The 27,853-nt window shown below is 43.5% G+C and overlaps 1 protein-coding gene across 7 annotated transcripts in view; it reads left to right on the top strand.

The window, feature by feature from the left end:
* LOC115413045 (PTB domain-containing engulfment adapter protein 1-like) overlaps positions 1–27,853 on the top strand; it is a 136,411-nt gene that overhangs the window by 91,186 nt on the left and 17,372 nt on the right. For all 7 annotated transcript variants that reach the window (XM_030125791.1, XM_030125788.1, XM_030125785.1 and 4 more), the window contains 5 exons: positions 9,540–9,601; positions 18,266–18,337; positions 25,409–25,507; positions 25,607–25,744; positions 25,848–25,964. In XM_030125791.1, the coding sequence (XP_029981651.1) occupies positions 9,540–9,601; positions 18,266–18,337; positions 25,409–25,507; positions 25,607–25,744; positions 25,848–25,964 (488 nt within the window). The remainder of the gene's footprint in view (positions 1–9,539; positions 9,602–18,265; positions 18,338–25,408; positions 25,508–25,606; positions 25,745–25,847; positions 25,965–27,853) is intronic.

The following is a 27,853-nucleotide window of genomic DNA, read 5'->3' as shown; positions in this document are numbered from 1 at the left end:
ACAGCCCCAATTACAGCCCTGTAAACCAGGGCTGTCAAACTCGTTTTTTGTAAAAGTATAGTTTGGTAATGTAAATAGTTTCGTGTAATTTTACTTTTTTACACCAAAAAAACAAAGACAGAATTTGGGGTTGTCATTAGAGATCGACCGATATGGGTTTTTCAGGGCCAATACCGATTATTAGTAGTTAGAGGAGGCCGATAACCAATATTTGGAGCCGATATTCATTTGCAGTAACAGTGTAAAAACTGGCGTGAAAAATTTTTAATAATGCAAACATTGAACTTTGTTTAAATGCCTAAAACATGTTTATTTAATCAACTAAATAGAAAATAATAGCTCCAGAAGTGCATGGATTTCCTAGACTCAGAAGCATCTCTTATAAAGTTGAATAAAAGCTTAAATAAATAGCTCCCTGAAATTTTTCCACAGTAAATAAAGTAAAATTTAAATATAAGTATAATGACTTATCTTTGTATTAAGTTCAAACAGAACAAAAATAAGGGAGACTCTTGTAAACTCTTGGGCCACATGCTGACATCTGCTCAACTCATCATGCTTCATTTATTACAGCATTTGGGAAGCCTTAACTTGATTTCATTATTAAATTTTATATTTTACCATGCGACAGCAGGGACCCTGTCATTCAAAACTATGTTGCTACATTATTAATTATTAATATGACAAAAGCTGCATAAAAAAGTATAATAGTGTCTGTGAGTGCAGTTAAACTCCTGTCAGAACACAAACAGCCTTTAGGGCTTTAATGAGCACACACAGGATTTAAAATGTTCCACCATGTTCACATAAATCACTTCTGAACTTTACTCTCTCTCTCATCTTCACTTTAATTTTCAGATCATAGGACTAGAAAGCTCACAGCAACATTAGTAGTTGTGAGTTGTAGAGTTCTTCATGTGACTTTAACGCAGACACACACTATTACATTACATACCAACACAGTCTCACCCCAAATAGTCAGAAATCGATGCATGCGGTCAGAGCCCCACAGCGGCACTATTTTACGCGGGGGGGTGTACTCCTTCCGCGTCGGAGTACGCACCACGGAGAGGCAAAGGTTTCTGGTGTGAGAAGCTCTGGAGAGAAAACACGTGTCAAAGGTAAACGCAGAAAACTCCTCTGAAACTGTACGAAACATCCCTGTGCTCTGCATCTGATAACTACTACTAATGTTTCAGAATAATGTCAGAGCAGAGGAAACATTAGCGGCAGCTCTGCTAACACATATTACCTCCTGACCTGAGTGTGAATTAGACTGCTGATAATATGGAGATGGAAACAGAGAGAACATGTATGTAGAACACAGTCTCATCCTAAGTCAGTCCCAGTCTGTGTGTGAGGACAGCTTCTGCATCAACCAATCAGAGGGCGCAGAGTGGATGGTGCAGGAGAGAGAGAGAGAGAGAGAGGCGCGGCTGCATCTGAGCCGAAATAACCCAGTTTGAAATTGATTTCTTAATATCGGCCCGTCAGATTAAAAAAAGGCTGATACCGATATACGTCAAATTCCCAAATATCGGCGCCGATAATCTGCCCGGCCGATAATCGGTCGACCTCTAGTTGTCATTATTTATAGGTTATTCTGATAATATTTTACTGGTTCTGACCCACTTCAGATGTAATTGGACTGTATGTGTCTGTATGTGGAACCTGAAATAAAATGGTTTTGACCCCACTGATAGTTAATCATAATGGATTAGATTTATACAGCGCTTTTCTATGAACACATACTCAGAGTGCGTGCAGAGGATCCATTCTTCATTCGCTCTCACATTCACACTGTGGTGGTGGTAAACTATCGTACTTTCCGGGCTATAAGGTGCAGGTGTCCACGTTATGACATGAGATACTTCCACAGACAGATGTTAAACAGACAGATGATTTAAGTATTTCTTTCCATCCCTTCAGTGCTTTTGTCCAAACAGTGTGTGTACCGTCAGTAAACGTCAGGAACAGGCTGGTTCACAAACCCACAACAGTCACTGGTCTGTGTCTTCCTCTTCTTCTGCTCGTTAAACCGCTGCAGTCATCTTCTTCAGTGTTCTTCAGATGAACATCCTCAAAGGCTCCGTCACACTCCTTCTACGTCTCTCCTCCGTTGTTGCTCAGTGGCACTTCGGTGCTGCAGCTCTATTTCCTTCTTTACAGACACATCGATTGGTTTGAACTTCAAAGCTGCATCATGTGCATTTCTTGGTGTGTTTTCCATGATGAGGGTTTGTGCATGACACGCAAAATGACTGTTCAAAGTTCAGCTTCAAACTCCTCCTCTTCATCACCTCTTCCTCCTGTCCGTCTGTCTCACTTTTGTGCTTCCTGTTAGAGCGCCCCCTGGAGGACGTTAGCCTGTATAAACCTATACTAGAGCTGCATCGCTGTATGAGCCGCAGGGTTCAAAATGAGAAAAAGTAGCGGCTTATAGTCCGGAAAGTACGGTCCATGTGCATCCACAGCTGTCCTGGGGCAGACTGACGGAGGCGTGGCTGACAACGGCCCCTCCCACCACCACCGAACATTCACACACACTCATACACCAGTGTGAGTAACAGCACTGGAGGCAGGGAGGAGGAAGTGTCTTCACTAAGGACACAACAGCACATGGACAGAGCGGGATTCAAACCGCCAACCCTTTGGTTATTGGACGACCCGCTCTACCACCTCCAGTATCTTCAGTTTAATTTTTGCTTTTCACATATTCATCCTATGGGCCAGATTGGACCCGTTGACACCTGTGGTTGAAAGTGTCTTCAGGATGGTTTCCCTGCAGTCGTCTACGTCTGTACAGTAAAAAAACCACAGGTGTGAACCAGAGGAGCAGAAGGAGAGCCACTGAACAGACTGAACCACTGTGTGTGTTCTGAGCTCCTGCACTGCTCTGACACCACATGTCCTGTATGAGGCAGTGTGTGTGTGTGTGTGTGTGTGTGTGTGTGTGTGTAGGATGGAGTGTACATCTGAACACTTTAATTCACAGTTTACATGGAACAGCATGAACTGATCTCGAGTCAAACACAGGTTCATTTAACTGAAATAGTGTGTGTGTGTGTGCGTGTGTGTGTGTGTGTGTGTGTGTGTGTGTGTGTGTGTGTGTGTGTGTGTGTAGAAAAGCATGAGCCTGAGACACACACACACAGACACACACACACACACACAGACACACACACACAGACACACACACACAGACACACACACACACACACACACACAGACACACACACACAGACACACACACACAGACACACACACACACACACACAGACACACACACACAGACACACACACACACACACACACATTAATCTTATTTTCAGTATATGACAGTTCTCTTCTCCTGTTTCTATTCTGGTTCTGTCGTGGACTCACACTACAGTTCCACTGCAGCACTGTCACACTGTGTGTGTGCGTGTGTGTGTGTGTGTGTGTGTGTGTGTGTGTGTGTGTGTGTGTGTGTGAATACTTGACAGTCAGATTCATTGGTTTTTGCATCTCTCCAGTTGAAACCCTGTATGCTGTGTCCAGTCGGTCAGTGCTGCATACAGTCAGTCAGTGGTTTGTCCAGTCGGTCAGTGCTGTGTCCAGTCGGTCAGTCCTGTGTCCAGTCGGTCAGTGCTGTGTCCAGTTCCAGTTGTCGTCCTCTTGTAGATGACGAACGGTGCAGCCCCAGCACATTCACTGTGTCCAGTTGGTCAGTTGGTCAGTGGTCTGTCCAGTCTCAGTTCAGTCTCAGTTCCAGTCTCAGTTCCAGTCCTGGTCCTGGTCCTGGTCCTGGTCCTGGTCCTCTCGTAGATGATGAACGGTGCAACCCCAGCACATTCACTGTGTGTCATTGATTGAGCGCTGCAGTGAATTCAGCGCTGGCTCCGCCCACTTGTCGTGGCCCTATAGAATAATGGTGCACTTCTTTTTTTTTCTTTTTTTTTTTTTTTGTGCATTTCCAGCTCAGCACTTCCACTGTGAAAGATGAGACGAGCTGGAATGAAGACGTACAGTAGTTCAACTGGGAAAGAAAATGGACTGAAGGGAGTTTGAAAAAGCATGGAGTTGAATTACATATATGCAATGTATACATATATTTAAGTCATTTATTGATTATATTTTTAATAATATCAGTGGGAAAAATCCGATTATGAAATATGAAGTGGAGTTTAATAATGGAGGAGTGTAAATAATCCATTCAGTGTTAGTATTTCAGTATTTTCTTTAGAGTTTCCACCTCATATTGTTTGATGTTTTGTAGTTTAGGTGATGCTTCACATCCTCTTGCTCCACAGACAGTCTGTGTGTTATTAACAGTCATGGCCAAAAAAAAACAAGTATTTTGGAAGAATGACTGACCCTTAGATTTGACCCAGATGTAATCAGCTGATCCTTGAGTCCATTTGATCCTTTTGGTAAAATTTAAGGACAGTCTTCAAAGGTATTTGTGAGACGTTACATTCACGAAAGCACTGACCTTTGACCTTTGACCTCCTGTTTGTTTGAGTTGGTCCTTTCATTCAACTGTTCATATGGTTGGTCAGTGTTTCCTCTAGTCCTGCATCCTGGGGGGTGGGGGGGTTATTTTGTTCATTCTGTTCTAATAATAATAATAATAACAATAATAATAATAATAATAATAATAATAATAATAATAATAATATATGTCAGCCCTGCGATGAACTGGCGACTTGTCCAGGGTGTACCCCGCCTTCGCCCCTATGTAGCTGGAATAGGCTCCAAGCGACCCCCGTGACCCTAGTGAGGATAAAGCGGGTTCAGAAAATGAATGAATAATAATAATAATAATAAGGTGTTTTTCAATCAGTATAAATGTGTATTTATTCATAAACATTTATATCTATCTATCTATCTATCTATCTATCTATCTATCTATCTATCTAATATACAAGTTAGGGCTGAATAATAATAATAATAATAATAATAATAATAATAATAATAATAATAATAATAATAATAATAATATCCTGCTGAACTCATCAGTATTCTTCATCTTCATGTATCTCATAAATCTGGTCGTGGTGAATATTCGTCTTTTCTCTGCTCTGCCTTGGTGGAGGTCTGTGCTGTCCCAGTGCTTTTCCACTTTCAGCTTCTTCCTGTAGACTCACATTCAGAGTGGTCCTGAAGGGAAGTGGAAGTCCAGTCCAGTCTAGTCCAGTCCAGTCCAGTCCAGTCTAGCCCAGTGTAGTCTAGTCGGGTCCAGTCCAGTCCAGTCCAGTCCAGTCCAGTCTAGTCTAGTCTAGTCTAGTCCAGTCCAGTCCAGTCCAGTCCAGTCTAGCCCAGTCTAGCCCAGTGTAGTCTAGTCGGGTCCAGTCCAGTCCAGTCTAGTCTAGTCTAGTCTAGTCTAGTCTAGTCTAGTCTAGTCTAGTCTAGTCCAGTCCAGTCCAGTCTAGTCTAGTCTAGTCTAGTCTAGTCCAGTCCAGTCTAGCCCAGTGTAGTCTAGTCGGGTCCAGTCCGGTCCGGTCCGGTCCAGTCCAGTCCAGTCTAGTCTAGTCTAGTCTAGTCTAGTCCAGTCTAGTCTAGTCTAGTCTAGTCTAGCCCAGTCCAGTCCAGTACAGTCCAGTGGGACAGGACACCTCTGCTGTCACACCTCCGTCCAAACCTGCCCTTCACCTTTCAGCTCGTCCTCCTCACACATCAGCACTTCATCTTTTCTTTGACAGACCAGGACACAAACTTGTAACTTCATCGTCCTCATGTAGTTGCCATTTAATGACAGAGCCCCCCCACCCCCCCAAAAGCACCCCCTCAGGTCTTTAATCAGAACACTGACTGCTGACACCACCAAACCCCTGCGCCCCCCCCCCCCCAGTCTGCTCTGTTTGCTGCCTTTTCTCTCTCTGTTTACAGTTTCTCTCCTCCTTCAGAGCAGATTCATCATCCCTTTATCAAGTTTCACTCAATGCTCCCACAAGGACATGGATTCGACTGTGGAGGAGCTTCAGAGCTAATCTGAAACTGCAGCTGTTCACTACATTTATAAAGAGTAGGAGAGTGGAGGAAAGAGCCAAAGAACTGACCAACACTAGATAGACCAGGGCTCCTATTCAAATCAATCCCAGACAGGACTCTGCTGCTTTAGTCTCCATGTTTCCAGGTAGAGTGGGGACCAGAAGACGACTGGAAACCACAAGTGAACACAAGTGACGGAGCAAAAAGTGTCGAATGGAGACAGCACAGAAAACTGAGAGAGACAAAGAAATCCATTTCATATCAATCCGACATTGACAAAGATGAAAACGAAGGGAATTTTATCCATCATTTTTATCTATTTTAGTTATTTTTGTAAACTAACTAACCTGTGGGGGGTGCTTCGGGAGTATGGGGTCCGGGGCCCTTTGCTAAGGGCAGTCCGGTCCTTGTATGACCGAAGCAGGAGCCTGGTTCGCATTGCCGGCAGTAAGTCAGATCTGTTCCAGGTCATGTGGGACTCCGGCAGGGCTGCCCTTTGTCACCGGTTCTGTTCATTATTTTTATGGACAGAATTTCTAGGCGCAGCCAGGGGCTGGAGGGGGTCCGGTTTGGGGACCACAGGATTTCGTCTCTGCTTTTCGCTGATGACGTTGTCCTGTTGGCCTCATCGAACCTGGACCTTCAGCGTGTCCTGGGGCGGTTTGCAGCCGAGTGTGAAGCAGTGGGATGAGGATCAGCACCTCCAAATCCGAGGCCATGGTTCTGGACCGGAAAAAAGTGGTCTGCCCTCTCCGGGTCGGTGGGGAGTCTTTGCCCCAAGTGGAGGAGTTCAAGTATCTTGGGGTCTGGTTCACAGTGAGGGAAGGATGGAGCGTGAGATTGACAGACGGATCGGTGCAGCGTCTGCAGTGATGCAGTCGTTGTACCGGTCGGTTGTGGTTCAGAAGGAGCTGAGCCGAGAGGAGAAGCTCTGGATTTACCGGTCAATCTACGTTCCTACCCTCACCTATGGTCATGAGCTTTGGGTCAGGACCGAAAGGACCAGATCCAGGATACAAGCGGTCCAAATGAGTTTCCTCCGCAGGGTGGCTGGGCGCACCCTTAGGGATAGGGGGAGGAGCTCAGTCACCAGGGAGGAGCTTGGAGTAGAGCCGCTGCTCCTCCACATCCAGAGGAACCAGCTGAGGTGGATCAGACATCTGTTTCGGATGCCTCCTGGACTCCTCCCTGGGGAGGTGTTCTGGGCATGTCCCACCGGGAGGAGACCTCGGGGAAGAGCCAGGACACGTTGGAGAGACTATGTCTGTGGGCTGGCCTGGGAACGCCTCGAGGTCCCTCCGGAAGAGCTGGAGGAGGAGTCTGAGGAGAGGGAAGTCTGGGCGTCCCTGCTTAGACTGTTACCCCCACGACCCGGCCCCGGATAAGCGGAAGAGAATGGATGGATGGATAGTTTTATAAACACACAGTACAGTTTCAGTTAGTTATGTTTTTTTTCTTCTAATTATAGTTTTTATTTATTTCAGTTAATGTAAATGTTTTTACTATTCTAGTTTGGTCATTTTGTTAGTTTTCGTTAACAATAATAACCTTGGTCTGATGCACACACTGTCATAAACTCCCATGTCCTGGTACACAGGTGTTCCAGTGAACTGACTGGAACTCTGTTACAGGAGGAGGTGCTTTTCCTAATCTGTGGCTCAGCGCTGTGTCGGCCTTTATCTGATACTGGTTCCATTTGTGGATCTTCTTTTACTCTGGTTGTTTTTTTAAGGCACTCACAGTCTGTGACATCAATGAAAAGTAAACACTGATAAGAAACACATGTACGTACACGCTGATAGGAACTGAAGCTGATTAACAGAAACTGTAATCAACACCAGAGCAGTGGAGGTCCAAGCACAGGATGGAACCAACACGCCAAACAAAGCCAAAGAAATCGATTTCGTATCAATCTGACATTGACAAAGACAAAAACAAAGGGAATTATCCATAATTTTTATCCGTTTTAGTTAGTTTTGTAAACACACAATACAGTTTCAGTTAGGTATGTTTTTTTTTTTCTTTTAATTATAGTTTTTATTTATTTCAGTCAATGAAAATGTTTTTACTATTCTAATTTTGGTCATTTGGTCAGTTTTCGTTAACGATAGTAACCTTGCTCCACGACCAGCACTGACATGTTCACAGGACGCTCAGTCATTTAAAATCACACACAGCTCATCCTTAACGACCTTTGACCACTTCCTGTTGTCCTGACAGAAGACCACAGTGTCCACATGTCCACAGTGTCCACATGTCCTACTCATCCTATTGTCTTGTCTTTGTCCTTGTCTCAGTGATAGTTCAATCATTCATGTTCAGAAAACAACTACAAAGCTGATTATATTTTGGACCATGTTGTCATGTTTCCATGGTTACGGTCTTCATCCTTGTCTCAGTGGTTATCTTTCTTTATGATACCATAGACTTTCTTGTCCTCCCTGGAACACGTTTCTAGGCTGTAGTCAGTAGTAGACTAATGAAAACACCAGCATGGGGGTTGGACTGTTGGACTGGAGCTCAGATAAAGCAGAAAAACTGGCATTAATAACAAGAATGAGCCAGAATGAAAACGATGAAGAATAAGAATGGAATGAATATGAAAGAATAATGATAATAATGGCAGAAAACGGGAGGCCAATCCTAAGTTTTTGCTGTTTACCTCCTCCAGGAGGGATTGTGATCACTCTGCGTTGTTTGTTTCCTCCGCCAAGGAGGTTCTGTTTTTGTCGGCGTTGGTTTGTTTGTCTGTCCGTGTGCAGGATAACTCAAAAAGTTATGGATGGATTTGGATGAAAATTTCAGGAAATGTTGATACTGGCAAAAGGAAGAAATGATTAAATTTTGGTGGTGATTGGGGGGATGGGTGGGCGCCACGGGGGGCCAACTGCTCAGCCTTGGTGGAGGTCTGCGCTCTCCAAGTGCTTCTAGTTTGTTTGTTTGTTTGTTTGTTTTCATCTTTAGTGTAAAACTCTTCCACCCATCTTTCCCAAATCTTCCCCACAGATAGGCCTAGGCCCTGGGACCAACCCATTAAATTTTGGTCCCAGTAGGCCAAAGTTCAAGGTCACAGCAAAGGTCACCAAATCTCCAATTTTCCTACCTGTCATCATTGAGACATTTTCCAAAATTCATCCAAAATTCAAAATGACTCCGATTCTCCTCCAATTGGATCCATCTGTAGCTTAGAACAATCTCTCGTATCTGGAACTAAATTGTCCACATCCACTGTGGAATGTGGACTCTGTCCTCCACCTCCATCTGATCCCAGTGGTCCATGGGACCCTCATGGGACCTTCAGGACTACAGACAGTAGATGTGTGCCCATATTTGTGGTTCAGTCTGTTTCTGGGACCTGAAGTCTGCAGTTTTTTTTAATCTCTGTGTTTTTGAACTCACTCCCGTGTCTTTGTCTGTTTCTATATTTAATACCATCCTGGTCGTTCTGTGATGTTATTTTTGTCTTGTTGGTTCCATTTCTTTGTTCTACTGCAGACGCTCCTCTGAACTGATCGACTCCACACATTATTCTGACTGGACTGAACTCTGTTGTTGTCTCCTTTCAGATAAAACATGGATGCACACCCCAGAAGCTCTGGCCAAGCATTACATTCCATACAACGCCAAGGTAGGTGTCAGAGAAGGGACGGATCCAGAGGGTTTAGAGGGACAGGTTTAGAGGAACAGGTCCAGTCTGGATCCAGAGGGTTTAGAGGGACAGGTCCAGTCTGGATCCAGAGGGTTTAGAGGGACAGGTCCAGTCTGGATCCGAGGGTTTAGAGGGACAGGTCCAGTCTGGATCCGAGGGTTTAGAGGGACAGGTCCAGTCCGTTCAGAGAAAGGACGGATCCAGAGGGTCGGAGAATTATTATTACTAGTGATGGGACTGTTGGTTCTTTGAAGGGAGTCGTTCAATCAGGAGCCGTTCACTGAAAAGAGTCGTTCAAAAGACTGGCTCTGTTATGTTTTTGGCATTATTTTTAATGACTAAATAGGCCACATGTGATGATTGACATTTCATTTTAAAGGTGTTCAATTGGCGCGGCAGTAAATATTATTTTACCGTAAAAAAGAATCGTTAGTTCAAATGTGTGGAATAAATCCATGACATGAGAGGTGACATCAGACAAATGATGGAACTGGAGCAAAAACATCCCAGTACATTCTGTGGACTAGTCTGTAGAAGAAAAATGAAGAAGAAAATCAAACATTTTCTGATAAAAGAACATTTGATTCTCCTCAAAACAAGAACAATAAATGTGTGGAAACATACGGAAAAAACTGCACAAAACACAACAGTGATGAATCAGTGTAATTACTGAAGTACCTGAACTGGAGTCACATTCTCAGACCTAGAACAGTCTGTTGGTAAATTGACAGATAATCGGACACTCCCTCCTTAAAAACAACAAAAAAAATGAACGGCTCTTTGCAAAGACTCGGTTCCCATCGTTCATTTCAAAGAGCCGTTCAAAAGATTCGATTTGACCCTTTGGTCACTGGACCATTGGACGACCCGCTCTACCATCTGAGCCACAGCCGCCCCCCCTTGTCTGGAAACAGAACTGTGGTACCTGCTGAACTGAAGAAAAGGGAGGGTACCAGATGGGTCCTGTAGGATCAGATGTTCTGCAGTGAAACCAGCCCTGAGTGCACATCTGTCACATCAGACTGGGACAGAAAGAAATCAGCAAAAACCTGGGATTTGACCCATTTTTCAGTGTCAAATGACCTTGACCTTGTCTAAAATTATGTGACCTTTGACCTGTACATGATTTGAGACCTTCATAAATGACAGTAGCATCCCCTAAAACCTCTAATATGACATTTACATGAGCAGATATGGCAGAACTAACCCACAAATGTAGGATTTTCCATTAAAAATGGGTTTTCTGCACTGGGCTGATGGACACCCTAAAGATGGAGGTGGGGGGAGTGATGGTGGTGGTGGTGGTGGTGGTGGTGGGGGGTGTCTAAAACTGTACAGATTGGGCCAAAATTTTTGGGGGGAGTTACTAATATGTAAGAGATTAACTGGACAAATTAAGAGCTGGATCAGAAAAGAAGTCCCAAAAATGAGAATGGACTCAGTGTGTTTGTGGTCGTCCTTCCCTGTGGGGGGGGGGGGGGGGGGGGGGGGGGGGGGGCAGGACTGGGCTTTCAGCTGCGTGCACCAGGTGATGGATGAGGTTCTGAGCTGAGTCTGTCTGTGAACCTGCCCCCGTCCGTCTGTCAGGAACATGTGCTTCTGCGTTCTGTCCTAGGGGGCATTTAGTCCCACTGGTCCGAACCCAAACCCAAACCCTGTTTTCTCCTCCTGTCAATCACTCTGTGTGTGTTTCCTCTAAACAGTTGTGTTTGAAAAACTGTAGAGAATCAGATTATTTCTACGTACGTTATTTGGACCCACCTGTAGTTTATTACTGATGTATTTGAATAAATACAAACTGTAGATGCAAACGGAGTGAAAGACATTTGTTTTACTAGTGGGTTTTAAACATATTTTTATGAACAGAATATAACACTTCCAAAGAGCAGAACATTTTTAAACTATAGACATAGAACATTCTAAAGTATTGTAATGATAACATGTTTGAAATGTTGTCAGAACAGACATGAGTCAAATTAATTAAATGAAATAAAACATAACGTTCAAACATTTGGAACTGTCAGAACTGAGAATGTGAACAAACTAAACCTTAAGAATTATTATTATTATTATTATTATTGTTGTTGTTGTTGTTAAGATGATGATAGAATAAGTATGTGTGTTATGATAAACTGAATGATAATAGTTCAATCAAGGTTCCAGGTTCCTTCATTTGTACCTGTGAGTAGGTCTGTTTTGCAGACGTAGTGATTGCATTGGCATCAAAACAAAACCACACATTGAACCTGTTCAACAGGTACTGGATCGAGCGTCAGGACAAGAAGTGTTCAGTGTTCCACCGTTCAACAGGACAGCAGCATGGATAAGAAAAGAATAAAAGAAACAAGATCAAATAAATAAAAACAAGATGCAATAAAACACAATAAAAACCCAGAGAAGATAGAAACAGTCTGGGATAAAAACCAGAAGAACATAAAATGTAAACATTAGAAGTCACAATACTAATAAACAGAGCAAAGAAATAGGATAAATAACTAAAATAAGTACATACAGTGCAATGTCACGATTTCTTCTTGAGCTCAGTGACAGCGACAGGAACAAAACTGTTTTTATTAACGCTGTGTCCTGAACCTGGGACTAAGAACCTCCGTCCAGAGGAAAGGAGCTGAAATCCACCTCCTAAAGCAGGGCTGTCCAACCCTGGTCCTGCAGAGCCACCATCCTGCATGTTTTAGGTGTGTCCCTCTTCCAGCACACCTGATGGTCCTTCTACAGAGCTGGATGACAGGCTGATCATTTGAATCAGGTGTGTTGGAAAAGGGATCCATCTAAAACATGCAGGATAGTGGCTCTGCAGGACCAGGGTTGGTGACTCCTGCCCTAAAGGATGGGAGTCATTATGAAGAAGTGATGAAACCGTCCTCTGGACCTGTTTAGTGGACAGGGAGGAGGGACAAGACTGGGACTGACCAATCAGACGACTGCACCATCTGACAGTTCTATTCATTCTATAGTCCAGCTGTGTCCTGTATACTTCATATGTGTATATATATATATATATATATATATATATATATATATATATATATATATATATATATATATATATATATATATATATGTATACACAGGGTGGGGAAGCAAAATGTACAATATTTTGAGGCAGGGATTGAAAGACAGTGTATGACCAATTAGTTTATAGAAAGTCATGAGAATTTATTTGTCACAAGAAAATGTCCATAATAGAAAATGTTTTTATTCTATGTGTCCTCCTTCTTTCTCAATAACTGCCTTCACACGCTTCCTGAAACTTGCACAAGTGTTCCTCAAATATTGGGGTGACAACTTCTCCCATTCTTCTTTAATAGTATCTTCCAGACTTTCTGGTAATAGTTTTGCTCATAGTCATTCTCTTCTTTCCATTATAAACAGTCTTTATGGACACTCCAACTATTTTTGAAATCTCCTTTGGTGTGACGAGTGCATTCAGCAAATCACACACTTTGACGTTTGCTTTCCTGATTACTCATATGGGCAAAAGTTTGTGAAAAGGTATGGATAATAGTGTTAGGTATGATTATGACATCAGTATATGTTTGGTTTCGAAACAACTGACGTAGTGTCTGCTGAGAAAAAACAACTAAATGTTCAGTGTACATTTGGCTTCACCACCCTGTATATGTATATATAGTCCCAGATGGTCTGGGTTTGATTCCATGTGCGCTGGATGTTGTGTGTTTGTTCATTTCCAGTGGATGGACTGGGGTTTGTCCCACAGATCTGAGCAGAGATGGATGATCCTGGTGTGTGTGTGTGTGTGTGTGTGTGTGTGTGTGTGTGTGTGTGTGTGTGTTAGTGCTGCTCCAGTCTTAAAGGTGAACAGCTCCATCTGTTGGACAGCAGCTCCACTGCTCCCTCATACTTTTTTTTTTTTTTCTACTGCTCCTTCATGTTCTTGCTCCTGTTTCTTCCACTATTGCAGGGGGGTCAAACTCCGGTCCTGGGGGGTCGGTATCCTGCATGTTTTAGATGTTTTCCTCTTCCATTACACCTGGAAGCCATTCCATCGTTATCAGGTTTCTGCAGAGCTGATGATGAGCTGATCATTAACTGAACCAGGTGTGCAGGAAGAGGGAAACATCTAAAACCTGCAGGATACTGACCCCCCAGGACCGGAGTTTAACACCTTCGGACTAACGTCATGTTCGTGTCAGTGTCACATGTGACTGTTAGACCAAGACCTGGGCCAGGGTTAAGACTCTGAGGGGTAAGGACCAGTCCAGACTGGACCAGTTAGGGTGGATTCACATCTACTTTGTTTGGTCCGTTTAAAACGAACCAGAGTTCGTTTCCCTGGAAAGTACAGACTGTTTTTTTTAGCTGTGAATACAAACATATGAACTCTGATTCGAATCAAGTGGAACCAAAGGACTTTTCAGGGGTGAATACAGCCTTAATCTGACCCTGGTCCTCCAGATCTACTGTCCTAATGTTTTAGACGTGTCCCAGTTCAAACCCACCTGGTTCAGATGATCAGCCTGTGGTGGGACAGAGGATCTGGAGGACCAGGGTTAGAGGGACAGAGGATCTGGAGGACCAGGGTTAGAGGGACAGAGGATCTGGAGGACCAGGGTTAGAGGGACAGAGGATCTGGAGGACCAGGGTTAGAGGGACAGAGGATCTGGAGGACCAGGGTTAGAGGGACAGAGGATCTGGAGGACCAGGGTTAGAGGGACAGAGGATCTGGAGGACCAGGGTTAGAGGGACAGAGGATCTGGAGGACCAGGGTTAGGAGTTGGTACCAAAGACATGAGCATCTGAGCAGGAGACGACGACACACTGACACTGACCCAAACACACTAACACCAATCCGAAAACACCAACACCGATCCAAACACACTGACACCAATTTAAACACACTGACACTGATCCAAACACACTAACACCGACCCAAACACTAACACTGACGCTAATTGGATAAATGACTCTGTGTTGTCCCGCCCCCGGATGCTCGGCGTCTCTGGGGGTGAACGGAGCCGTGGGCGGAGCTTGGCCGGGCTGGACACTGAGCTTCCGCGTTCTGATTGGAGGATGGGTCCAAAAACTGAATCCTGTTTGATTGACAGCTGTTTTCAGATCTGCTCCTTCACTGACACAGTTCAGTTTACAGTTTTTTTCAATCGCTTACACACAGTTAAAGCTCTATCTGTTCTTCTCTCACCTCTACACACAAATTCAATTATTGCTCAAATGAAACTCAAACAGTGCCCTATCTCTTGCAAAATGACACAGTATTCAAAATATTCTAAACATATCTCAAAAGCAAGCATTTGTCTCACATCACAAACACATTTTCCATAGTATTATATACTTCTGTAGATCATTTACACTCTGTTGCTCTAAATCTAAAGCTCTTTTGTTTTTATGGATTTTTTTATATGTTGCCATATAAGAGTGAAAACACAGTAACATGCAAATAGAACTCAACCCGAGCAACACTGGAACCAAAAATGTTTAATTTTCTGAATAAATCATTTGCTGTTTTGAGTTCAGTTTTGTACAGCACAGAAGAAAAAACAAAGCACAGTACAGCAGCCAGCACATATAGAGGAACAGCAACTAAAAAACAGAAAGGTGTATGAAAAAGAGTGTGTGTGTGTGTGTGTGTGTGTGTGTGTGTGTGTGTGTGTGTGTGTGTGTGTGTGTGTGTGTGTTTAGGGTTCATCTCTCCTCTGGGCTGGATCTGGCCCCAGTACTTCATCCACACCACATTCTGTATTTATTGTGATCACTTTGCTTTGTGTGTTTGTGTGAGTGTTTGTTTGTTTGTTTGTTTTTAACAGGATAACTCAAAAAGTTATGGATGGATTTTCATGACATTGTCAGGAAATGTTGATACTGGCACAAGGAAGAAATGATTAAATTTTGGTGGTGATCGGGGGTGGGGGTGGGGCCACGGGGCCCCACTAATCTGCCTTGGCGGAGGTCTGCACTCTCCAAGTGCTTTTCTTGTTTCTCTTTCCAAACATGGAGGACAGACCCTTCTCGTGTGGCGTACCCGACCTTGGACAGAGGCACATCAGCGTCACCACATGCGTCCTCCGTTGTCTGGAGAAGTGGCAGACGGGCACAGGGACAGCCATCATACGTACAGGGGTTGGACAAAATAATGGAAACACCTTCACCTCAAGATGATAATGCCCCAATCCATACAGCTAGAATTGGTAAAGAATGGCATGAGGAACATTCTAATGAAGTTGAGCATCTCGTACGGCCGGCACAGTCCCCAGACCTCAACATTATTGAGCATTTATGGTCAGTTTTAGAGATTCAAGTAAGACGTCGATTTCCACCGCCATCGTCTCTAAAAGAGTTGGAGGGTATTCTAACTGAAGAATGGCTGAAAATTCCTTTGGAAACAATTCACAAGTTGTATGAATCAATACCTCGGAGAATTGAGGCTGTAATTGCCGCAAAAGGCGGACCTACACAATATGAAATTATATTTTGTTGGTTTTTGAAGGTGTTTCCATTATTTTGTCCAACCCCTGTACATGTTCAGTGTCAGGCAGTGGTTGGTTGGTGTTCAGTAAAGCAGTTATTGCACATGTGAGGGCAGAATCTGAGGCGCTGATGAATAAGTGGGGCATTTGGATTGGTTGTGTTTGAAATAGGAAATCAAATTACGTCCTGATAGATTTTTGTGTGTTAGGTAGAGAATTGTGTGTATTGATGTGCAAAAAGTTAAAAGCTAAATTGAAAACTGTGTCAAGGCTAAGAATTCACTTATGGTTTTGCTGATTTGATGTAAAGTTGTGAAATTTGAGTGACAGGTTTTAGAAACTGTGTGTTACATAAAGGTTTTGTGTGTAAGCAATTGAACAAAACTGTAATACTGTAAACCACATTCTGCTGTGAAATCAGCAAAACCACTACCAAATTAATTGTTCATTTGCTGCACTGGAAATACACAAATACACAAATGACATGGAACGGAGGGATGAATTTATGTTTCAATAACTTGACAGTTTTTTTTTTTTAATGTAAGCCACAGGTGTCAAACATGCGTCCCGGGGGCCAAATCTGGCCCACCAAAGGGTCCAGTCCAGCCCTGGGGGTGAATTTGTGCAAAAATTACACTAAGATATGAACAATCCATTTAGTTTGGGTTCCACATTCAGACCAATTCAATCTGCAGTGGGTCAGACCAGTAAAATACGTTCATAACAACATAGAAATAATGACCACTCCAAATTTTCTCTTTGTAAATGTAAATATTTTCATGCATTTACACTAAAACAAAGCATAATTTTGCAAAAAATGTGAATAACCTGAACAAATATGAACCTGAAATGTCTTAAGAGAAATAAGTACAATTTTAATAATATTCTGCCTGTTTTTAAATGTTTTGTGTATTTGTAAAATATAATGTGCATGTGTAAATGATAAACTGATGCACAATACTGATAAAATTACACAGATTTTTTTCAGTTTGTTCATGTTGTTCACATCTTTTGAAAGGATAGTTTGTAGATGGAAACCTGTTCATCATGTAAATTTACTTTTTTGCTCTAAACCATAGAGAAAATTTGGAGTTGACATTATTTCTGTATTATTCTGTTATTATTTTACTGGTTCTGGCCCACTGCAGATCAGATTTAACTGAATGTGGAACTGAACTAACATGAGTTTAACAGAACTGATGTAAGCCGACAATGAGCTTCCCCTGTCTGACAGACGAGCAGCCGACACTGCTCTGTGTACACATGTGCAGGATCCAGACTAAGGCTGGAGTTCATCTACAGACATCTGAGTTCATCTACAGACATCTGAGTTCATCTACAGACATCTGAGTTCATCTACAGACATCTGAGTTCATCTACAGACATCTGAGTTCATCTACAGACATCTGAGTCCTCCTGACAGTCATTGGAACATGTGCAATTTTTACATTAGATGATTAATTTACGAAAGTCCAAACGAACATAGAGTCTGGGGTTGGTTTGGTATCATTTTGACCTGCCTCTAGGTGGCACTAAAGTCACATTACACAGAGTAAATACCTACAATTATGGTCTGTGTGTGTGTGTGTGTGTGTGTGTGTGTGTGTGTGTGTGTGTGTGTGTGTGTCTGTCTGTCTGTGTGTGTGTCTGTCTGTGTGTCTGTGTGTCTGTCTATTACAAAAAAAACCATCCATACATGAAATAGTTGACACTGATTTAGATCCATTTCTGAGTTTAACTAAACAACACACCTTACATGTGTAGTTTAGTGACAGACGACTGAAACAAACACCCTGAAACAGAACAGATGGACGGACGGATGAACAGACAGATAGATAGAAATGAATGAATGAATGAATGAATGTTTTTATTATTGTGTCTTGCATACAGACATGCCCAGCCCTTCCATGGGCTTATAAGACACCATAAATACAAACCAAAAATCAAATACCACACAGTAGGCACAATATATAAACAAAACAAAATACTGACCTATTTAAACAAACATATCTGCTGCTTTTTCCAGGCTTTACAAACAAATAATGCTAATTTATATACATTTGAACTAAATTAACTAGCCAGACAGACAGATATTTTAGTTCTTTTTCATGGACAGGTTGGTTGTCAATAACAGACTGTGTTCATGTTGAATAACAGATTCCGTTTTGTTGTTTTTCAGTTCCTTGGAAACACAGAGGTTGAAGCTCCAAAAGGCACTGAAGTGGTAGAAGACGCCGTTAGAAAACTGAAGGTAAAAACAATGGGACCAGTGGTCCTGTATCTTAGCGGCCAAATTCAAAGCTGTGTTAAATGTATCCAGATCCATTTATTCTCCCCCAGTTCTGTGTATTTATTCTATTCAAATTAATTATTCAAAATTCAAATTCACACTTGATATCATTGATACTGATTTATTGGATCAATCCACTTCCTATCTGTTATAATGGGAACATTTTTCAAAGTGGCACCAAATCCACAATCAGATCCAGATCCAAATAATTTCAATCCCTTGTGTTGACATCATCATACAGAAGCTGTATACCAAGTCTGAAGTCAATCAGAACTGGAGTTTGGGAGAAGAAGACGATTGAAATGTTTTCCCCATAAGAGCCCATGTTAAATTTTGCATCAGTTCCAGATCCAGAAGAAGATCGTGATCAGCATGTGGACATTATGTTTGGGTCATCTCCCCATCAGGGCTGGACTGGAGACATTTACACTGGAGATCATTTATATTTACTGAGTTATTGCATCCATCCACTTCCTATCTGTAATAATGGGGACATTTTTCAAAGTGGCACCAAACCCAGAATCAGATCCAGATCCAAATAATTTCACTAACTTTTGTTGACATCATCATAAAGAAGCTGTAGACCAAGTTTGAAGTCAATCGGAACTGTAGTTTTGGAGAAGAAGACGACTGAAAGTTTTGTAACGGACGACAGACGACGACAGACGATGACGACAGATGACAACAACAGATGACAGCAGGCGACAGACGACGACAACAGACAACGATGACAGACGATGACAGACGACGACAGACGATGACAGACGACGACAGGCGATGACAGATGACGACGACGACAGGCGATGACAGACGATGACAGACGACGACAGACGATGACAGACGATGACAGACGACGACAGACGATGACAGACGACGACAGACGATGACAGACGACGACAGGCGATGACAGATGACGACGACGACAGGCGACGACAGACGATGACAACAGACGACGACAACAGACGATGACAACAGATGACGATGACAGACGACGGCAGGCGACAGATAACAACAGACGATGACAGACGACGACAGATGACAACAGACGACAACGACAGACAACAGACGATGACAGACGACGACAGACGACGACGACAACAGATAACGACACCGGACGCCGCATGATGACAATAGCCTACGGCCTCTCGGCCGGTAAGCTAAAAACAAGAAAACTGAAGGTAAAAAAAAAAGAAACGAAAACTGAAGGTAAAACCAGAGTTCGAATCTGTCGCCTGAAGGACGGGGTTCGATACTGTGGAGGAGGGGGGGTGGGGGGTGGGTGGGGCTTCAGCATACAGTGGAGGCGGGGGGGTGAGTGGGAGGGGCTTCAGCATACAGTGGAAGTGGTTCTTTTAAACCTGTGAATGTTTCCAGCCCTGGCTCTTTTCTTCCTCTGTGTTCTTCTGTGGTTCTGGTTCAGGTTCTGGCTCTTTTCTTCCTCTGTGTTCTTCTGTGGTTCAGGTTCAGGTTCTGGCTCTTTTCTTCCTCTGTGTTCTTCTGTGGTTCTGGTTCTGGCTCTTTTCTTCCTCTGTGTTCTTCTGTGGTTCTGGTTCTGGCTCTTTTCTTCCTCTGTGTTCTTCTGTGGTTCTGGTTCTGGTTCTGGCTCTTTTCTTCCTCTGTGTTCTTCTGTGGTTCAGGTTCTGGCTCTTTTCTTCCTCTGTGTTCTTCTGTGGTTCTGGTTCTGGCTCTTTTCTTCCTCTGTGTTCTTCTGTGGTTCTGGTTCTGGCTCTTTTCTTCCTCTGTGTTCTTCTGTGGTTCAGGTTCTGGTTCTGGCTCTTTTCTTCCTCTGTGTTCTTCTGTGGTTCAGGTTCTGGCTCTTTTCTTCCTCTGTGTTCTTCTGTGGTTCTGGTTCAGGTTCTGGCTCTTTTCTTCCTCTGTGTTCTTCTGTGGTTCTGGTTCTGGTTCAGGTTCTGGTTCTTTTCTTCCTCTGTGTTCTTCTGTGGTTTTGGTTCTGGTTCTGGCTCTTTTCTTCCTCTGTGTTCTTCTGTGGTTCTGGTTCTGGTTCAGGTTCTGGCTCTTTTCTTCCTCTGTGTTCTTCTGTGGTTTTGGTTCTGGTTCTGGCTCTTTTCTTCCTCTGTGTTCTTCTGTGGTTCTGGTTCTGGTTCTGGTTCTGGCTCTTTTCTTCCTCTGTGTTCTTCTGTGGTTCAGGTTCTGGCTCTTTCCTTCCTCTGTGTTCTTCTGTGGTTCTGGTTCAGGTTCTGGCTCTTTTCTTCCTCTGTGTTCTTCTGTGGTTCTGGTTCAGGTTCTGGCTCTTTTCTTCCTCTGTGTTCTTCTGTGGTTCTGGTTCTGGTTCAGGTTCTGGTTCTTTTCTTCCTCTGTGTTCTTCTGTGGTTTTGGTTCTGGTTCTGGCTCTTTTCTTCCTCTGTGTTCTTCTGTGGTTCTGGTTCTGGTTCAGGTTCTGGCTCTTTTCTTCCTCTGTGTTCTTCTGTGGTTTTGGTTCTGGTTCTGGCTCTTTTCTTCCTCTGTGTTCTTCTGTGGTTCTGGTTCTGGTTCAGGTTCTGGTTCTTTTCTTCCTCTGTGTTCTTCTGTGGTTCTGGTTCTGGCTCTTTTCTTCCTCTGTGTTCTTCTGTGGTTCTGGTTCTGGTTCTGGCTCTTTTCTTCCTCTGTGTTCTTCTGTGGTTCTGGTTCTGGTTCAGGTTCTGGTTCTTTTCTTCCTCTGTGTTCTTCTGTGGTTCTGGTTCTGGCTCTTTTCTTCCTCTGTGTTCTTCTGTGGTTCTGGTTCTGGTTCTGGCCCCTCACTGGTCTCCTCCTGCCCACAGCTGAGGCCTCTTCTAGGGGAGCCTTGTTTTCCCTAACCCCTTCTTCTATTGTTGCGTTCCATCTGATCCCTGAAGCCAGCCGTCTCCATGGTTACCGTCTCAGATCCAGGTCCAGACTCACTTCTACTCCAAACATCCGAATGCTTTAGTCACTGGAACACAGAACTGTTCAGTTCTCATGTTCATTCTTCATATTTTCAGTCCCTGAACAGCAGAAGTCTGAAACCATATCTGTCAAACTCATTTAACTCCAGGATCCACATTCAACCCAATCTGATCTACACTGGACCAGAGCAGTGAAAGAATAACAGAATATACATTTAAATAAGGACAGTAGGGATGTAACGATTACCGCTATAACAAGTAAAATCACAGACAGTTGGTATTACTATTTAAATTCTAATTCTCATGATAACTGTGTTTGATTACCGCACTTTTAGGAGGAAAAAAACCCTCTGTACAGATCTGCTTTTATGTCAAATATTTGAGTATAGTTTGAATTTATTACAATTTTAATTTTCTGTACCTAATATTTGAACCAATATTCACTTTTAAAGTCTGTGAAAAGGTTCGTTAAACATCTGTGTGTTATTTATGCAATAAATTATACACATTTTTCAAATTGGACTTTATATATTTTTGTGTGTTTTTTGTCCTTTTGTGTTTTTATAGTAGGTTAAAGTGAAAAAATAATAGACAGATGAGATAGATGAAGTTGTGCTGAAAAAACAGATCCAAACATGGGTATAGTAAACATTTGTTTCTATAGTATATAAAGGCCAAATCAAAAGGACTGAAAAACAGACAGAATAGACTCAGACCACTAAGGGTTAATATGTGAATGTTTCTGACGCAGAAGGGACAGTGGGACTGTTATTATATTTATTTATTTATTTACTTATTTAATTTTATTTTATTTTTTAATACAACTTGGTTAAATTCTTTCAGTGTGTGTATTAGTACTTTTTGAACATTTTGAGCACAATTTCAACAATACCGTGATAATAATGATAACCGTGATAATTTTGGTCACAATAATCATGATATGAAATGTTCATCTGGTTCCATCCCTAAAGCTGGACATGTAGAGTCCACGGCCAACAACAACAACATGAGCCGTGTCTTCAGTTTGCTGCTCCAAGCCTGTAATGGTCCACACATCAAGACAGCCCTGGTGAAAGATTCTGATGGCAACCTCATAACGACTGCAACAAACTGCCTCGAATGCTGGAAAGAGCACTTCAGCCTCCTCCTGCAGCGCGGTGCCATCCCGGCTGATCCCACCATCCTACCGGCCACAAACGCTGCAGCCCCTAGCGACGCCTGTACTACAGACCCTGTCACACCCGAGGAAGTCAGAGCTGCCCTGAAAATACTCAACGACAGGAAGGCCTCCGGCATCTGTGCACTACAGGGTGGGGAAGCAAAATTTACGATATTTTGAGGCAGGGATTGAAAGACAGTGTATGACCAATTAGTTTAGTGAAAGTCATGAGAATTTATTTGCCACAAGAAAATGTCCATAATAGAAAATGTTTTTATTCTATGTGTCCTCCTTCTTTCTCAATAACTGCCTTCACACGCTTCCTGAAACTTGCGCAAGTGTTCCTCAAATATTGGGGTGACAACTTCTCCCATTCTTCTTTAATAGTATCTTCCAGACTTTCTGGTAATAGTTTTGCTCATAGTCATTCTCTTCTTTCCATTATAAACAGTCTTTATGGACACTCCAACTATTTTTGAAATCTCCTTTGGTGTGACGAGTGCATTCAGCAAATCACACACTCTTTGACGTTTGCTTTCCTGATTACTCATACGGGCAAAGTTTGTGAAAAGGTATGGATAATAGTGTTAGGTATGATTATGACATCAGTATATGTTTGGGTTCAAAACAACTGACGTAGTGCCTGCTGAGAAAAAACAACTAAATGTTCATTGGAAATTTTGCTTCCCCGCCCTGTAACCGCTGAGATGTTAAAATCTGGCGGGGACAGTATCGTCGAGTGGCTTACCCAAATTCTAAACCAGGTGTGGGAGACAGAGAGGCTTCCCAGCGACTGGACCAGAGGAGTCATCCTACCCTTCTGGAAACACAAGGGTGACCGGCCAGTCTGCAGCAACCACCGAGGCATCACCCTTCTCTCCATCCCAGGCAAGGTCTTCACCAGGATCTTGCTCACCCGTGCTCTCCCAGCCATCAGAAGCAGCCGCCGTCCCCAACAGGCTGGCTTCATGCCTAACCGCTCCACGACAGACCACATCTCCGCTGTTCGTCTGCTGATAGAGAAGACTTAGGAATTCCGCAAAAATCGTAATCCTTACATCAGGTTCACAGATCTGAAGGCTGCCTTTAACACCATCTGCCATGCTTCACTGTGGAGCATCCTACAGGCCCTCGGAGCACCACCTAAGATCATTGCCCTGTTCAAGCTGCTTTACAGAAACGCACAGAGCTGTGTCCGAATCCATGGTAAACACTCAGACTGGTTCTCCATCTCCAGTGGCGTTCTCCAGGGCTGCGTGGCTGCTCCTGACCTCTTCAACTGCATCATTGACCATCTGATGACCAGGGTTTATGAGAGGGTCCCCGGAGTGTCCCTAGACAGTTACCACCTGACTGACCCGGAGTACACTGATGACACCATCCTGTTCAGCACATCCTACAGTCAGCTGACAGATGCTCTGGGCAGATACAGTGAAGAGGCAGAGAAGCTTGGCCTCCAAGTGAACTGGACAAAAACCAAGTTCATGCATGTCGGTGATGGGCCGGATCCACCTCCCTTGCAGCTTGGTAATGACATTGTAGAGCCTGTCACGAGCTTTGTGTGTCTGGGGTCCATGGTGACAGATAACGGGGACCTAAAACCAGAGATTACCCGCAGAAGGGCCCTGGCAGCATCAGCTCTGCAGTCTCTCTGGAAACCACTGTGGCGGCACCAGACCATCTCACGCAGGACGAAGCTCCGGATCTACAACTCTGCCGTCCTCTCCATCCTGCTCTATGGCTCAGAAACATGGCTCTTAAACCAGACTGTGGCTGCCAGAATAGATGGCTTTGATAGCAGGGCTCTCAGAACCATCGAAAACATCAGGTGGCCCCAGCGGGTTTCCAACGAGGTGCTTGGAGCCCACACATGCCAGCCCAAAGCATCCAGCCTGGCCGCGCAACGTCACACCTGCTGGTTCGGTCATGTCCTCCGCCTCCCTCCTGACCATCCGACAAGAGCCATCCTTCAGTTTGACCCGAAGGCCGTGGACTGGAAACGACCACGAGGCGAGCCCCGCACCCGATGGCTCGATGTCATTGCGGGTGACCTCCACCAACATGGAGTTAGCATGGAGGACGCAGAGCAGCCGGCACAAGACCGCCAGCGATGGAAAACACTGGTTCACCTGGTCGGCTCAACGCACCGGGACGAGACACCCACCCCATCGCAGGAGTCCTACAGAAAGAAAAGAAAGAAAGACATCCCTAAAGGACAACTGTTTTCTCTTTGTTTTAGTGCAATAAAAAACATTAAATTATGAAAATAATTTCGTTTCCAGACTATCCTGTCACCAAAAAGACGTGAATAAGCTGAAAAAACTGACATTTTGTATGAAAAATAAGTGTAATTTTAACATTATCATGTGTCAACTTATCATTTATAAATGTGTTTTACAAATCAGATTTTCCAGATCTACTGTCTCTAAATCAGTTCTTGTATGTGACTGCACAGTTCCTCTGTAGGTGATTCTGTCGGATTTAAAGTGTGATCAGATATTTGGAACAGAAGTGAGACAGATACACTGGGACAGATTTAGATTTTTACAGTTCAGGTATGACAGAGTGGATTTCATCTTGACTGTTGTGTAAAACACACTGTCTTGGTGAATGGTCTGTTCTGTCTGAGTCTCTGAGGGTCTGGGTCTCTGAGGGTCTGGGTCTCTGAGGGTCTGAGTCTCTGAGGGTCTGGGTCTCTGAGGGTCTGGGTCTCTGAGGGTCTGGGTCTCTGAGGGTCTGAGTCTCTGAGGGTCTGGGTCTCTGAGGGTCTGGGTCTCTGAGGGTCTGGGTCTCTGAGGGTCTGAGTCTCTGAGGGTCTGGGTCTCTGAGGGTCTGGGTCTCTGAGGGTCTGGGTCTCTGAGGGTCTTAGTCTCTGAGGTTCTGGGTCTCTGAGGGTCTGGATCTCTGAGGACGGTCCTGATCTCTGCTGTAGTTTTTTCCGTTCTTTTCCTTCTCGTCTGCGTAGTCGACTCCAGACCATCGTGAGTTCATTTTCTTTTTCTCCTTCAGTTTCAGAGACACATAAAGAAGTCTGAGGGCCAGAAGGTTCCTAAAGTGGAACTGCAGATCTCCATCTACGGTGTGAAGATTCTAGATCCCAAAACTAAAGTAAGTATCAGATGTTTGGATTCAAGTCGGACCGCAGGTGTCCGCTCAGTGAATGGTGTGTGTTTTGTGTTTATGTGTGTGTGTGTTTGTGTTTTTCAGGATGTGCATCATAACTGTCAGCTCCACAGAATATCCTTCTGTGCAGACGACAAAACCGACAAAAGAATATTCACTTTTATTTGCAAAGACTCTGAATCCAACAAACACCTGTGCTACGTGTTCGACAGTGAAAAGTGTGTAAGTACTCCTTTGGTCTGGGTTCCTTCAGCAGATTCAGTGTGACTCAGATCTGTGTGCGTGTGTGTTTTTTTAATCGTTGGTTTTTCCGTCTCTGCTGCAGGCTGAGGAGATCACCCTCACCATCGGTCAGGCCTTCGACTTGGCTTATAAGAAGTTCCTGGAGTCTGGAGGAAAGGACGTGGAGACCAGGAAACAGATCGGAACCCTCCAGAGAAGAGTAGGACTCACACTGTGGACTTTTCCACTCATTTTACACGACACACTTTTCTACACTCACCTGTTCTTTTTTTGTTTTGTTTTTTAGGAAAATGTGTTTATTTACATCAGCAGAGACTGAATATTACATGCATACTGTGCACAGAAATGAACGTTCTGTGATCATTTCTCACCAACTAACGTGACTTTCTTTGAAGCTTGGATATTGAACAGACACATTTAAAGACAATACACTGAACAAGTTTATGGAAACACAAATTCAGACCTACTGTATCAAATTTAATACTTTTTAAAGGCTTTTCTAAGGTAGTAAATTCAGATTTGAGAATTCAAGACTTTTGTTTTTTTCCCATTTTTGTTTATTTGTAGTTTTGTAGAAATTGGGCGATACAACCACTGTATCATATGTGACACATCAATTGAAAATAAATTGTTGCACAATTTCCATTTTTTTAACATGCAAATAAACCCAAGAACAGGTACACTAACCTTCTCCATTAACAAAAATAAATAAATAAATGAACTAAAAAACAAAACAAAAAAAGTGTGTCTATCCACTGTCACTGGTTTTACTGGTGAATCAATGCTGGAGAAGATGACAGTGTTTCCACGGTACCTATGGAGCCCTTGAATGTCCAAATATGGTCATATCTGATGGCCATCAAAAGATGAAAAACCCATATTTTACACCAATTATTCACATGGATTGATAGAATTAGTGGATCAACAAATACAGAAACATTTAATAACAGACAGAATATTGGTAAAGTTGTACTTCAGACATTTCAAAATGTTCATATTTGTTTGGGTTATTCACGTTTTTGTGAAATGGTAGTTTGTTTTAGTGTAAATACAGTAAAATGACATGAAAATGTTTACATTTACAAAGAGGAAAATCTGGACTTGTGTGTATTTATAGGTTATTCTGACAGTATTTGACTGATCCGACCGAATGTGGAACCTGAACTAAAAGGATTGTTCATTTCTTCAGTGTAATTTTTGCATTTCACAAATTCATCCCAACTGGACCCTTTGGGGGGCCGGATTTGGCCCCCAGGCCGCATTCTCTTAACCAGTGTGTGGTTGAACCAGTGTGTGGTTGAACCAGTGTGTGGTTGAACCAGTGTGTGGTTGAACCAGTGTGTGGTTGAACCAGTGTGTGGTTGGACCAGTGTGTGATTGAACCAGTGTGTGGTTGGACCAGTGTGTGATTGAACCAGTGTGTGGTTGGACCAGTGTGTGGTTGAACCAGTGTGTGGTTGAACCAGTGTGTGGTTGAACCAGTGTGTGGTTGAACCAGTGTGTGGTTGGACCAGTGTGTGGTTGGACCAGTGTGTGGTTGGACCAGTGTGTGGTTGAACCAGTGTGTGGTTGGACCAGTGTGTGATTGGACCAGTGTGTGGTTGAACCAGTGTGTGGTTGGACCAGTGTGTGGTTGAACCAGTGTGTGGTTGGACCAGTGTGTGATTGGACCAGTGTGTGGTTGGACCAGTGTGTGGTTGAACCAGTGTGTGGTTGGACCAGTGTGTGGTTGGACCAGTGTGTGATTGGACCAGTGTGTGGTTGGACCAGTGTGTGGTTGGACCAGTGTGTGGTTGAACCAGTGTGTGGTTGGACCAGTGTGTGATTGGACCAGTGTGTGGTTGGACCAGTGTGTGGTTGGACCAGTGTGTGGTTGGACCAGTGTGTGGTTGAACCAGTGTGTGGTTGGACCAGTGTGTGGTTGAACCAGTGTGTGGTTGGACCAGTGTGTGGTTGGATTATTGGACAGTCTGCTGAACAGCTGGAGCCGCTCTGATCATTAATGGAACGTTTATCTGCGTTACAAATGGACTTTGAAATGGAGTTTGAAATGGGGATTGAATGGTTTGACCCTGAATGTTTTATCCA

The sequence above is a fragment of the Sphaeramia orbicularis genome, chromosome 21, assembly GCF_902148855.1.
Source record: "Sphaeramia orbicularis chromosome 21, fSphaOr1.1, whole genome shotgun sequence".
Classification (NCBI taxonomy): domain Eukaryota; kingdom Metazoa; phylum Chordata; class Actinopteri; order Kurtiformes; family Apogonidae; genus Sphaeramia; species Sphaeramia orbicularis.
This window is presented reverse-complemented; position numbering and strand designations above follow the sequence as displayed.